Raw genomic sequence first — 14,750 nt, 5'->3', positions numbered from 1 at the left:
TCTCAAAGATTTGTGCCTCCTCTTCTCTTGGATTTCAGTGGCTGCCTACACGTGGCTTAGAGCTGCCTCCACATGTGCACACACAGACCAGAATAAGTCATTATGCCAGAAGCACTGCAACGTTACAGAAACAACAAAAACAGTCACATTTTGCACTTCTAAGGTAAAATCCACTCATGGGACAGGGCACCTTGGAATAGCTTACACCTCACTTTGCTTCTAAGAGCTGGTGTTGGTGTTTCAAGACCACGCTGGCCCCACGCGTGCCTGTGAGCTCCACTGCTCTCAGGTTCAGGCCAGCAGTGACTTACTTGGCACAGAATCCAAAGCAAGACTCTCCTGGCCACCAGCAGCATGTATTCATCGTGGGGTAGGGGAATCCAGCTGTGCTCTGCTATCAGCAACTCTGCAGCTCCTGATTCCATCGTGCTGCGCTACGGATGATACATATGGCAGACTTGACTCCAGCTGGCCCTATTGTATTGGATCTACAGTGACAGACAACAGGAGCCAGAAACTTTTTGTTCAAGTAGAGCCAGCAGATGTGACACTGAATAAACACAGACAGTCAATCTGCTGAGTAAGAAGGTATCGTTCATATAAATAACATACATCTAATCCTGCTTCCATTTTAAACCCAAATATGGGAATGCAAGATGCTCGGCACTCTGTAGTTTTATGCTATGAACAATGAGATAAAGGCAGATAATGTGCAGCCTATCTGAGCTCAGCTTCATTTTGATTTCACTTTGGCTTCCAGTTATTATCAGGTCCACAGCTTTCTCCATGAGGAGCCTCCCACAGAGTGCTAACAGCGTGTCCAGCCTGATGTCAGATGGGATATGTCAACCTTATCAAAATATCTGCTGGTCCCCACTGCTTCCCCCGAAGGACCTTAATTACTTGAGCAATTAAAAGTATTATTCCAATCATTTTAACCTCACACATTTTGAAAGTAGGCATTACACCCACCGAGGGGTTTCTCATGGGCTCAGCAATGGGACTCGTTGGGCTCCACCTCTGCAGTGTCACATTTGCTGCTTATTGGAAAAGTTTGCAAATCTGCAGCTGCCACACACACAGAAAAATACTGTCTCATTAGAAAGCAAGGCATGAGGTGAATGAGCACACGAGAAAACCTCGTCAGAGGTTACCTGTTATGCTGACACAAGGCACTGCCACACCATAAGCCTGTATTTAGCATGCATCCCTTGAGGATTCATGTTTAAGAGCCTCTAAAAGACAGAGAAGTTTTTAACTGTGTTCAACTGTTGGAAATAAATAAACGATTAAGCAAAGACTCTCACTGATACTAATTACACTTAGCTTCCCCCTCTGAGGAATCGCTTCATCCTTCCCTCAAACAGCCTCCAGTAGGATGCAATGATGCAACATACAGCAATTAAAAAAAAAAAAGAGGATGAAGAACAGAGGATATTATCACATCTCCCAGCATTTTCCATGGGATTAACCTCCATTCTCATCAGAGGCTCATTTATCTCTGCGTTTTGTTCGCTAGCGACGTGTTTGTTCCTCAAGAACCTCGGGCCTGAGAGCTGCAGCCATCTGTCACGGGAAGGAGCTGCTTCTCCTGCAAACCCCTCCTAGATGTTGATTTGCCACTTAGTTACTCAGCTACACCTGCACACACACAAACTACTCAAAGCACAAGATGAGACACGCGGAGCACAGCCAGCAGGTCAACCCCAACTCTGTGCTGCCTGCCGTGACCCCACGTGTTCCCACCTTGGTTGCCCTTAGGAGTAAGAGCCCACACACACGTCACAGAATGCACTGGAGAAGCTCTGTTGAAGCATCAACTGTCATTGATTCAAACTCCCAAAGAAAATGGGCATGGGTCTTTTCTTGCTTGGACAGCCACCAGGCCATTCCAACATCCATGGATCTCAAATCTGTGCTCTTCAGACCCTATAGAAGGGATTCAAACCTCTTTCATTTACTGATGTTCTGTCTGGTGTCCAGAATAGCTTGAGGCACTCAAATTCTCCCTTTCAACCCCTACAATTCTGTGATTCTGTGCTTTTCCCCTCATTTCTTGCATCTCACCTTCCTACAAAGCAGCACATCAGTGGGTATCTAAAAGAATTAAGTTACACCAGCTGAGTGCCCCATACCAACCCCTTCAAAACCTTCTCACAGTTTGAAATGGGGACAATGGGAAGGTAGAAAAGCATGCAGTCGAGTCAGAACCACAAAATCATACAGGTTGGAAAGGAACTTTAAGATCCCTAAGTCCAACCCCAACCCAGCCCCACCGTGTCCCTCAGTGAGACATTCAGTCCCTAGAAAGTAAGAAGGGCATTATTTCTTGTGATACCAGGGGAAAAGGTTCATCTTTCAGGATCCAAACTACCTGCCTTCATCCTGGAAGCAGAGCTGCTTGTTGCTGCAGACTGCAAAATAAATTGAAACAACTACAGGCTTTGGCTACACAGAGAAATGCACAGCTTTGCTCTTAACCCTTTACCTCTGCCCAGGTACCAGCAGCACCAAGCCTTTAACACGTAGTTAAATGGTTTTGATTCTGATCTGTGGGCTTGCACCCTTGGTAAATAGCAGCTCTAGCACCTGCAAAGCACACTGGATCCTGGGATTTTTATTCTCATGTATCATAACACAATGGTGCTAATTTGGAATCACAGTGTTTTATTGGCAGGAGGTCACCTCCCCAGGCACAGCTCTGTATCCAGGATGGTGACTTGAAAAACCATTTCCTGTTTGATCTGAACTTGAGCTTTTGCAACTGGAAGTACAACCTTCAGCCTGATACTGTAAAAACAGCTGCTTTACTGCCTGCAGCTCTCCTGGGCACCCATCCAAAAGGTACTCAGAACCACACGGCACATCTTAGCCTTATGGTTTAGAGAAAAGCTTGCTGATTTGGGAAAAAGGATGATAAGTCACATCAGATCTCTTCCCCACTGCTGTCACCACAGCGTGTAAGGGAAGAAAAAGCATGCTGGCAGCAGGCAGAATTTAACATCACCAGAGGAAATATTGCTTCTGAGGGGTTCCTCACAATCAGCTCAGTGTTTCATGAAAGCAGGGATATGCAATGATGCTGGACAGCACTACAAGAAATGGAAACGGGCCAGAAACTCTCAAGCCTGCTACAAACAGGATAATAAAGAAGGAAAAAACTATTACACAGCTTCCTTGAGAAAGGTCTGGAGAGGCCATTGAAAACTGCAGCGTGCTCCCACCTAGCAGTGGATCTCCTCTCTCCTTTACTCACCTGTTCTTTTCTTGTTCCTCCGTGAAGACGTGTAGGAATTTTCCCCCTGGGAAGCCAACACAGCTGGCAGATTTGACTGAGAGCTGCTCAGGTGGACCCACAGGGAGAGGGCTCAGGGCTGGCTAACAGAGACCTGAGTGGGCATGAACAGGGTTGGGCTGGGCTGCCCATCAGCAGCGAGACACAGATCCATCACAAACCCATCCTCACCACTCCTGCTGTTCACAGGAGAAACTGTTTCTAATCCAACCCAGGTGGATAACTAGAACTGACAGAAAATAAGGAGCACAGACATTACCTCAGTAACAAAGAGAGTGCGTGGGTCGATGATGTCCAAGAAGTGCCTGAATCTGCCATAAAATGAAGTCTGCAAGAGAAGGAAAAACAAAACGTGTTCAGTTAGATGAACACAAGCCAAGTGTTGTGTCTCGTGGCTATCAGAGTTATCAAGGTGCTGAGTGGGGGCTGGGTTTCATTGTGCCAATCCCCACGCCGACACAGGGTGAGAGATGGACTATGAACCTTAAGATTCCATTACAATAATCAAGGCTTTATGGTTTGAGATGGTTTCTATTTGCACGTTTGGAAAAAAATCCACTGAAGTACAAGTTTCCAAGATGTCTGGAACAGCACAGAAAACAAGGGGAGGTGAGAGCCTGGCATTCCCCAGGAGGGTGCAGAGTCCAGGCACTACAAAATGAGCCCTGTTCCTGCTGTACATTTCATGCTCCTGGAAGGCATCTGGAGCTTCAATGCACTTGTATGTGTGTTCCACTGTGCAGTGAAGATATGATGTTGTCAGTGGGCATGGCGAGGATGGGTTGATGGTTGGACTTGATGACCTTGGAGGTCTTTTTCAACCTTAGCCATAGACTCCTAGAATGGCCTGGGTTGAAAAGGACCACAATGATCATCCAGTTCCAACCCCCTGCTATGTGCAGAGTCACCAACCAGCAGCCCAGGCTGCCCAGAGCCACATCCAGCCTGGCCTTGAATGCCTCCAGGGATGGGGCATGCTTTCACCCAGAGCAGCAGCTGCAGCTGGAAGACCAGGAAGAGATGCAGAGAGCTGGGAACTGCCTGAAGGGAGGGGAGGAACCTGTGAAACAAACTGCAGGCGTCATGGGCAGCTTCAAAGGAGCGCAGAGCAGTTCTGACTCAGTACCAGGAAAACAAGACATCAAAACTGAATGTAGGCAAACCCAAAGCACTGGACCACAAAACACTGAAATACGCAGAGCACATCATTGTTTCAGCCCAGGTCTGCATTCACCCACACCAGAGGTGGGCAGACGTGGGCAGCCCCGACATCCACCCAAGCATCAGTGAAGACAAAGGGACACGTGGTGGCCCACTCTGGTGGCTGACCTTCTTCTCTTGGCTCTTCCCAAGCAAAATTTGCACCCATTGCACAGAAAGGACACAGCCACTGATCTCTGCACGCTCACAAACGCTGGGATGCTTTTGCTCTACGGCCACGAGCAGGCAAACGACTCTTTTTGTATTTGCAGCGCTATAAATAAAGGATGGGAATATGGATGCAGCAGTGAGAATGGCATTTAATCACCGCCTGGTGTAATTTGATGAAACCTGCTGGTTCCTCTCTGCTGAATCCATGAAGCACAGAGAAAATACCACCAAGACTGTGACTTACTGAAGCAGAAACCCCTCCATAGAAGCAGATCCCATGGGCACTGCAGCCCACCACCCTGCCTTGCAACCCCGCTCTCAGCTGCTCCGATGCTCCGTGCTGTTATTTTCCCATGTTCTACACGAGAATGAAAGAAAAAAAGAAGAAAAAAAAAAAAACCTGCAACTGAACAAAATAGCTTCACAGAAGTTACGAAAAAAAAAAAAAAAGGAAAAAAATCCCAGTGGTTTTTAATTAGCGTTGATTTAATTAACGCTAATTCTGGTACTTTCTAGCGTTTGAGAGCTTGGCGTGTTGCTACCTTCCTTTGATTACTCACTCTGCTTCAGCAACCCAAACCCATCCTACTGCAGCCCAGGCAATGGCAGGGCCATTAGAGTGGGGTCACAGCATTGACTCATAGTACAGCAGAATTACACACCGAGGTCCAGAGCATGAAAAACTGAGAATAAAGCCCCCACACGCAGAGCTGCGTGGCCAGGAAGGGCAACCTGAGCTGGTGGGGGGCACCCAGCCCATGGCAGGGGTCCCATGGGGCCAGGGGGTCTCTGAGGTCCCTTCTGACCCAACCATCCTACGGTTGTACGAAGACCAACCAGGAGCAGCTCTCAATTCAGTTCTCCACTTGAGGGATCTGCAGTGCCCACGTGCCCCTTGCTCAGCCATCACAGAGCACTTCATGGTGCAGGCTGCTCCAGGACCGACCGCTTTCCTGCTGCCACTCGGGGCTACTCCAGCTTCTGCTTCTTTCATCTGCACTTCTAAAAGAAGTGGGAAAAAAATGAAGAAATTATCCCCCTGCCATCACTACTTCAAAGAAAAGACAGTGGGAAGACAGATGTGCTTCTTCCACGGGCTGACATCAGCTCCAGGATGGCTCTGCTCACCAGGGACACACAGCCAAACTCAACTGAGATGGAGTGCACTCCCACGGAAGGCATCGAGACCTGACAGATCACCCGTGGCTCTCGTTTCTTTCCAAATTAGCAGAAGCTGTCTGAAAACACGATTACACAAACGTGCTTTTCCTTGCTGCTATTCATATGAGCTGCTTGGAAGGAAAAAAAAAAAAAAACAACACTCATAGGATCATAAAGAAAAGAGCTCTATAAGAGCACCCACCCAACCCCAACCCATCCCACCGTGCCCAATGACCCTCAGTGCCACATCCCCACTGTTCTGGAGCACCTCCAGGGATGGTGACCCCACCACCCCTTGGCAGCTGTGCCAGTGCCCAACCACACCATCTGACAAGAAGTCTTTCCCCAATATCCATCAATCCACGCCCAAAAGAATAAGGGGACACCAAAGTATTTCCACCACTTTCCAAAGTCTGTGCTGGACAGACCAACCCTACCAGCCAACAGTCCCAGATTTCAAGGAAAACTGAGGACTGTTGCTTTCATTGGGTTTATTTTCAGTTCTGGCCATTGTGCTCATGCCATGGGTAGAGCTTGTAACACACCCACGAGTTTGACCTTCACATCTCAAACACATCCAGCATCTCTTTCACCATTTTATTCCCGCAACATCTGTTGTAGTAAACGGTTATTCAGAGGAAATCTGAATACTGCAATTTTCCTGTGATTAATCGGGGCTATTTTGGGACTGCTTCTCACCAGCCTGTGAGCAAGACTAAGTCCTAGAAGGGAATATTAATTCCCTTCCACAGCAGTTCGTACAGAGCAAGGGAGTGCAATGAGCTCCAGCTCAACCCTGGATGTGCTGCAGGCCATGCAGGACGTAGAGGACACCAGCAAAAATGCTCGAAGAAGGAAAAAAAGACAGCAGGAATTTGGAGAGAAGGGCAGGGAGTAAATGGCCATTAGCAAGCAGTCTGTTTAATCACCTTCATTTAAAGCAGGTGGGCATTCCTCAGCATTGGAAGGAGATACGCACAACTTTACTCATTTAATTGCAGTGTGATTGTAAAAAAGATTTAATTAAGCCAGAGCAAAAGGCACACAGACTTGGGTTGGGTTTTTTTTTCCTAGTTAAAAAAAAAAAAAATTAAAAAAAAAAAAAAAGCCAGGCTTACGTCAGCTCTCAATTAATTAGGAAGAGATTTCAGCTAAACCAAAGAAAATATATATTAAAAAATACAAGCCATTGAGCAACTGCATGCTGGCACGGCAATGCTGTGCAATTACACGCTGGGAGCCCACCCCACATACAAGTTTAGGCTTAAGCTGTGCAATCACAGCCCTTTAATACTCTAAATCCGAGTAAATTAAAGGGCCAGGAGCCCATCCCTGCACCTTCAGCCATCTGAAGCAAAAGGTGAGGGCTCAGATGCCCTGAGAACCACAGCAAAGAGGCAAATCTTCATCTTCTCCCTCTAGCAGCAGCTCCTCTTCTTTCCCCTGCTGCTGCAGGCTGTGGGATTACAGCACGGATCCTACAGTTTGCTCCCAGGTTGGTTCACCCCAGCACACCTCCCAGCCTTACCTTCAGCTTCTCAACCCAACCCCTGAGCAAAAATACCCCGCAGCACAGGACGCAAACTCCATCTGAAATCCAATCCTGGCTGACAGAGATGTAAAAAAGCCAACGGATGGCTTTTTTGGCAGATTCGATGAAGTTAGCAGATAAACACCAAACCCAAAAGGTGTCTGTATTTCCTTTTCTCCTCTGCAATTCGTCTTCAAGCATGTGTTTGCAGAACCCAACCGACTGCATAGGATAAACAGGGTCAGCCCGAATTCAGGGCTGAGAAAGCCACGTTTGGCAGCTCGCGCCGCGCAGCGCCTGCCAGCATCGTCTCCAGCAGCATCCACACACTGGGCTGGACCTGCACGTACAGCAAAGCCACAGCAGCTGCAAAGCAGCCTTAAACATCCCCCTGTAACCTCCTTAGGAAACCCCTGCTCCAAAGTGGACGAGGCGGTGCATCCACTTCCAGTAGAAAACAGCTTTAAAGGTAGGTTCCTCCCGAGTAGGAACTTCTGCGTTCATTTAGTATCCTTCTAACACAGCTCTGGGCCCTCCTATCAAGGCCTTCAGCAATTAACACATGCAATCAGCAAGCCATCGAGCTCCTGAGAGGCATATCTAATCGAGGGCTGCTTTATCTGCATGTTATTGCAGGGGTTGTCTGGGACACCGGAGGCGCACGGATTGACTCAGGGAGGAGTAAACACGTTGGGTTTTTACATTCCCAGATCAAAGTGCACAGAGAGCAGGCAGTAATGATTTTTCAGCATTAACATCCTCACAGGACACTTCTGAGATAAGCATGCTCCGAGCCCACGACCACACATTGAGCCCCCAGCTCCCACTGAGCTGCACAAGCAACATACGATGCTTGCAGATAGGCTCATCCTCCTTATTTCCCTCTCCTTCCTCTACAGGATCTGGGACACCCTCCTGCTGGCAGAGCCCCACGGTGCTTTTTTGAGGGCTGACAGCAATAAAAACCCCAAAGTTTAACTGGCTCTATCTGCCTGCAGCAGTTTACAGCACTATTTGGTGAACCACCCCACCCCACACCTTCTTTAGAGTTTCCAAACACGCATTTATTTGGCCTGGATTGAAGCAGGGGCCGTGGGTCACACCTTCAGAAACTTCAGTATAATGTTTTGGAGGAAGCAGACAGCAAAACCTACTAACTTTAAATATAAATAAATAAAAAGCAACGTGCTCAAATAATTAAAACTGCTGGTCAGAAAACGAAGCCCCTGTCACGCATTCTCATGCTTCGTGTCCTTATTCTTTTACCTAAAAATAACCTGCTTCTGTTGGGAGGCAAAAGCTGCTCCCAGCAAAGAAACCAGAAATGTGACCTGACAGATGCGACTTGCTTGAAGAGCAGGACAAACAAGTGAGCTGCAAAGCAAGAGCTGGGAGAAGGGAAGTGAGCTGCAGGGCCATGCTGGGGACAGGAGCCTCCCATCAGCCACCCTAAACTCTGCTCCAGTCCTTCCACAGAACCATTAATGCTGGAAAAAACCTCCTAAGATCACCAAGTCCAACCCCAACCCATCCCCACTGACCACGTCCCCAAGTGTCACATCTGCACAGTTCTTAAACACGTCCAGGGATGGTGATCCCACCATTCCCTGAGCAGCTGTGCCAGTGCCTGACCTAAGTTTTTCCTAATATCCAACCTGAACCTCCCTGGCACAACTTGAGGTCACTCTGAAGACTCTGAACCTTAGAAACTGCCTCTTCTCCTCCAAACCAAGTTTGCTCACCAAGCCTCTTGTTGCTAGCACACAACTTTTCCTTGTGCTTTTTTCCCTGCAAGGACAAAGATGCCTAACACAGCTCCTCTGCAACTCACACATTCCTCCCAGCACTACCCTGCAGCCCTGGAGATGGAGATTTCCTGACCAACCACATTTCAGGATGGGTAAATAAATACCAGCATGATCCGAGGAGGGTCAGGATGGTGCAACCAGGCCACAGGACCTGGCCAGGTGCCCTCCCTCACTTGCTCCATGACCCTAAAAAAGCTGCCAGCTCCCAAAGTGGGCTGTCTGAATGCACTGGGGACATGGAGCAGGAGAAAGGGCATCATTACAGAGATGGGAGGCAGCAGGACACAGGCACCAGCGACCCAACCTACCACCAGTCCTATACACTGCTTGGCAGAAAAAAAAAAAAAAAAAAACTATGGGAACCAAATCAAATCCCTGAAGAGGAGAGGGATCCCGTTCTCAAGGGTGCTTTCACCACCAGGAAAACCTCACCCCTGGGACACTATGGAAATGCACCCAGAGAGGACAGCTCTGCTCGAACGCGCACACAATCATTAACATCCTGCCATACCCCTCGAAACATTTTCTAAACGTTGCTACAAGTGACAGTCACTCCTTAATGAACAGAATGCACTGATTCTGTGCCTGACGCGCTGCCAAGTGTGCCTCGAATCATCTGTGGTGTCTAGAAGGGAGTAGCGTCTCCTCCTCCTCCTCCTCTCCTTATTAAAAAGCTCTGTCTCCCCAGGCTGAGCATCCCTCGGTTCGTGCAGCCGAGCAGGCACACCCTTCCTTGTTGTAGGGCAGCTGTGGCTCTGGGGAGGTCCCTGCATCACCTCCTGTCCTGAACCCTATGGAGGAACGAGGGATTAGTCAATGGGGAAGAGCACAGACATTTGGTCCTCAGAAGGAAGCACAACCAGGCTCCTCCACCACCCAAATGGGCGGCTTCGGTCAAGCCAAGCTCTGGGATCTGCAATTAACGAGTCAGATGGTTGGCACACAGCGGTCCTGTGCAGATTTCGTGTGGATGGTGGGAAGAAAGTCTCCTTGGAGATTTCCTCAATGGCGGGGGGAGGACTTATTAGAGAGCAGGCTTCGTCTCCTCCTCGATTTGATAGCTATGATGGCTCTTTCCTTTTCACAGTGCCCTCATCCCGCACCAGGAGCAGCTGAAAGAGGCTGCAGGAACTTTGAGAGCTGTATCAGAAGCTTGTGGCAAAAACAAAGAGCAATAGTGTCCAATAAAGACATCTCAAGACCCCCAGAAAAGGCCCCTGGAGATTCTCCCAAAAGATCACTCCAGGGAGACCTCATTGTGGCCTTCCAGTACTTGAAGGGAGCTTATAAACAGGAGGGGAAACGGCTGTTTACGAGGGTGGATAGTGATAGGACAAGGGGGAATGGTTTTAAACTGAGACAGGAAGGTTTAGGTTAAATATTAGGAGGAAATTTTTCACTCAGAGGGTGGTGAAGCACTGGAACAGGTTGCCCAAGGAGGTTTGGATGCCCCATCCCTGGAGGCATTCAAGGCCAGGCTGGATGTGGCTCTGGGCAGCCTGGGCTGCTGGTTGGTGACCCCGCACATAGCAGAGGGTTGGAACTGGATGAGCATTATGGTTCTTTTCAACCCAGGTCATTCTATGATCCCCAGGAGGTGTCTCCAGACCCCCAGAGGCCACTTGGGGTCCCCAAACAGCACCTCGAGGTCTCCAAAAGGACATTCAGGGCCCCCCAAAAGGCCTCACAAGGCCCCCAAAGAGCCCATCATTGCCACCACTTCGCTCTTCAACCCAAAGCAGGCCCCAATCCTACAGAAACCCCGAAACCACCGCTTATGGCAACACCACATTCCTCAGCACAAAACCACCACGCATCTTCCACGCTTTTTCTTTTAAATCGAGACCAATTAGTGCATTGTGCACCAACTCCAAGGGGCCCAGCACACACTTCTCACAGTTCCCCCCCCTCGTCACCTCCACACAACCTTGAGCTGGCAGACACCCCACCGGGTGCGGGCTCAGCCTGTTCAGCCCCCAGGGCCACCTTACGATCTTTCAGCTCGACGCACGGGCCCCTCCCGGGACCACCATCTCACTCCTCAAACCCTCCCCGGTCTCGAACCCGCGACCCCACAGTCTTACACCGCCCCCCCCTCCCTGCAGCGCCACAGGGGCACGGCGGGACGCTCCAATCGCTGCCCGCCGCGGGAGCCGCCGCGAGGCGGGGCGTTCCGGCTCTGAGTGACAGTGGCGTGGGCCAATGGAAGGCAGAGCACGGACCAATCAGCGCAGCGCCGGAGGCAAAGGGGGTGAAAATGGGGCGGCGGGGGGCTGGGGGCTTATCTCTGGGGAGGGGGCTGACGCCGCTCCCGTGAAAGACCGCTCCCACCACCATGCTCGTGCCCTTCCCGGCGTCAGTACCTGCTCGAAGCGGGGCTTCCCCAGCTGGAAGGGGGGATAGTCCGCCGGCTCCGCCATCCCCTTCGCGCGCTGCGGGCGCCACTTTAAACAGCCTCCCCCACCGCCGGCCCGCCCCTTGCGGCGCCGCCTCTCTGATTGGCCGCGGCCCTCCGCAGCTCCCGCGGGGCACGATGGGAAATGTAGTGTTCACCCGGAGTCTGCGCGGCCGGCGGCGAAAGGGATGCTGGGATAGGAGGCCCGCTCGCGCCGGCCAATGGAAGCGCGCGGCGGCGCGGGGCAGCATGGGAGATGGAGTCCTCAGGGGGGCGGCGCGCGGGGCACGACGGGAGGGGTAGTTTGGCGGGAAGCTGAGGGGGAGCCCTGAGGGGACGGGGGCTCTCCTCACCTCAGAGCCAGGACACAGGGGCAGCATGGGCCCTCAGAGCAGCCGTCGGGTTTGGATATACACAGCGTGCCCTTCTCCTGTCTCATCAGCTGTTTCTCATCGTCTTCCACGCTTTCTAAGAAAGAACAGTTGAATTTAGCAACTAACAAGAGTATCTGAGGCAAAACGCCATGTCTCCCTGGCAGAAATGTGTTCTTACTTCCCTAAAAGCATCTGTATCTCACTCACAATTCACGTTTCTGACCAATTTCCTCCTTTTTTCCACCCAAATGCTGTTGTCTCTGTGATGGAACTGCCATAAAGCACGGGGCAGTGAAGGAATGTGACAGAGATAGCAGCATTCACTTAACTCAGTACAAATGACAGCCCAAAGCAAGCTGAAAGCCCCTAAAATCCTCAAGTTTCATCCTTTCCTTGTGGAAATACATCTTCTTACGCTGATGGGCAGCTAACAATTGCTATTGACCATTACAATCATGTTGTTCCTTCCAACCAACAAGAGTTCATGGCATCCAGCATCACCTCCCCCCTTCTGCCCTTGCTCTGCATCGCTGTGTGACAGTACAAACATGTGCCTCCCAGGAATGGACAGGGAGAATCATGCAGTCATGGAATCAGTTGGAAAAGACCTCTAAGATCACCAAGCCCAACCCCAAGCCAGCCCCATTATGCCCAGTGACCACGTCCCCCTGTAGGGCATTCCTCCCTCAGGCAGACATCCCGAGTTGGGCTGAGGGAGCACTCAATCCCTCATGGTGAGCAAAGCCCTGCTCCCACAACCAGTTCTGCTGACTGGACTGTACCCACTGCTGCCCTCGTACCTTGTCCTCAGAGTTAATGGTTTGTTTCCTTTAATTAAGTCCAGTTGCAGCGCAGGCTGAGCACATGTTGCCTACAGTCTTTCACAGGGCTTAAGCCTCCTGACCCCACAAGAAACTGCTGCCCTTCTCACCCCCTCCTCGTGGTGTGATGTCCCTTATCTCAAAGAACAGCAAGTCATTAGGGTCTGCTTTTCTTTGGGCAGGGTCTAACCCTGCTCAGAGCCCTAACACCGTCTTAAAAGGGGAAAAACATCCTGTTGCTATGAGTAATATTTCATAAGGCAACTTTTCCTTTTCTAAAGGTTTCATCCTGTGCTTCGGAAAAGTAAACTTAAGAAAGGTTCAGGGAACTGGGCTTGTTTAGCTTGAGAAGAGAAGGCTCCAGGGAGACCTCACTGTGGCCTTTCAGTACTTGAAGGGAGCGTATAAACAGGAGGGGGAACGGCTGTTTGTGAGGGTGGATGGTGATAGGACAAAGGGGAATGGTTTTAAATGGAGACAGGGAGGTTTAGGTTAAATATTAGGAGGAATTTTTTCACTCAGAGGGTGGTGAGGCACTGGAGCAGGTTGCCCAAGGAGGCTGTGGATGCCCCATCCCTGGAGGCATTCAAGGCCAGGCTGGATGTGGCTCTGGGCAGCCTGGGCTGCTGGTTGGTGACCCTGCACATAGCAGGGGGTTGAAACCAGGTGATCATTGTGGTCCTTTTCAACCCAGGCCATTCTATGATTCTATGAAAATCACTAGGGCTCTGCGGTAAGTACGGATTATAACCCAAATCTCTCCATTTCTATACCAGGGAAACCCCCCTCCCTCCCATTGCAGTTTGAGCCAGATAATTGATACGATCCCTAATGTTGACACACTAAATGTTTTATAACAACAGAGGGGAGAGAATCTGTTTATCTAAAACCACATTTGGAGTGACATAAGACTATCACTTTTTTGGTTAAATACCAGAAAGAATATCAATTCTTTGGCTGATATCAATCTAACCAGATCCATTCAGACTGACAAGTTGCGTTTCAGTGGCTTGGGGAAGAGAGGAGGGGGGGAGGTTTCCTTCCCTAGATCAGCAACTGTTAACTCAATATTGGTATTTATTTCCATTTTGGCAGGGGGAGGAACAAAACCTTCAGCTACGGAGCAAACTTGTCTGGAACCCAAGTGAGATTTGGGGTCTGACGGCCGCCTCACACGTGACAGCTGGGTGCGGAGCTGGGCTGCCTGCTGGCTCTGGGAGAAAGTTGCACGAACGCTTCTTGTCGGCTTCCATCTGCAAAGCCAGATTTTAAGAAAACTTGCATCGGGCTGCACAACTCAGGCTTCAAACAACAAACCCAGCCAGCTCTTCTTCTTTGGGTTGACGGTTGGACTTGGTGAGTTTTGCGGTCTTTTCCAATCTTTGTGATTCTATGGCTTATAATTCTATGATTCCTGTAGGAATGAGGCTTATTTGCATAAATCCCAACTCAATGTTGAAGCTTTCAAGCAGGCAGAGATTCAGCATAATCCTGTCAGTTTCAGCAGCACCAAAGCCTTAAAATCTCTCTTTTTTTGGACTTGACAGCCTCCAACAACCTCACCTTCTAATTACAGCCACTCTGCTGCGTGCACTCTGCCATCTGCAGAACCCCATCTAACCTCATCATTTCAGGCTGCCTTTACTCAGCACAGCCTTTCAGGGGTCACAGCTCATTGCCCTGACCCCGCACAGCGCCATGCTGAGCATTTCCCCGGCTCCCAGGGCTAACATGATCCCCGGACAGGTGCTGAGCTACATAACGGCTTCTGGTGTGGCAGGAAGAAAAACAAACCGGGATTAGAGCTAACACAACTCTCCCGTCACTGACAGCAAAGTCATTTACCGAAGCTTAAGGGGAGTTAATTTTTTTTTCCTGAAGGAAAAAAAGGCGTGAATGAAGAAAAAAAAAAAAAAAAGGAGACTTGGAGAAGGAAAACAGCTGAGTGGTAAAACAGCTGGGTGGGATTAGGGCAGAGAAGCTAGAGGCAAAGG

General features: G+C 49.8%; 1 protein-coding gene across 4 annotated transcripts in view; it reads right to left on the bottom strand.

Moving 5' to 3' along the window:
• SFXN5 (sideroflexin 5) overlaps positions 1-11,677 on the bottom strand; it is a 78,636-nt gene extending 66,959 nt beyond the window's left edge. For all 4 annotated transcript variants that reach the window (XM_085223772.1, XM_085223774.1, XM_085223773.1 and 1 more), the window contains exons 1-2: positions 11,530-11,677; positions 3,555-3,623 (exon numbers count right to left, since the gene is read on the bottom strand). In XM_085223772.1, coding sequence (XP_085079898.1) covers positions 3,555-3,623; positions 11,530-11,586 — 126 coding nt within the window. In that variant the 5' untranslated portion in view covers positions 11,587-11,677. The remainder of the gene's footprint in view (positions 1-3,554; positions 3,624-11,529) is intronic.
• Positions 11,678-14,750: the final 3,073 nt, after the last annotated feature.

This window comes from Meleagris gallopavo, chromosome 4 (genome assembly GCF_905368555.1).
Source record: "Meleagris gallopavo chromosome 4, MGAL_WU_HG_1.1, whole genome shotgun sequence".
In the NCBI taxonomy this organism is placed as follows: Eukaryota; Metazoa; Chordata; class Aves; order Galliformes; family Phasianidae; genus Meleagris; species Meleagris gallopavo.
Note: the sequence above shows the minus strand (reverse complement) of the source record. Positions and strands in the feature narration are given on the sequence as shown.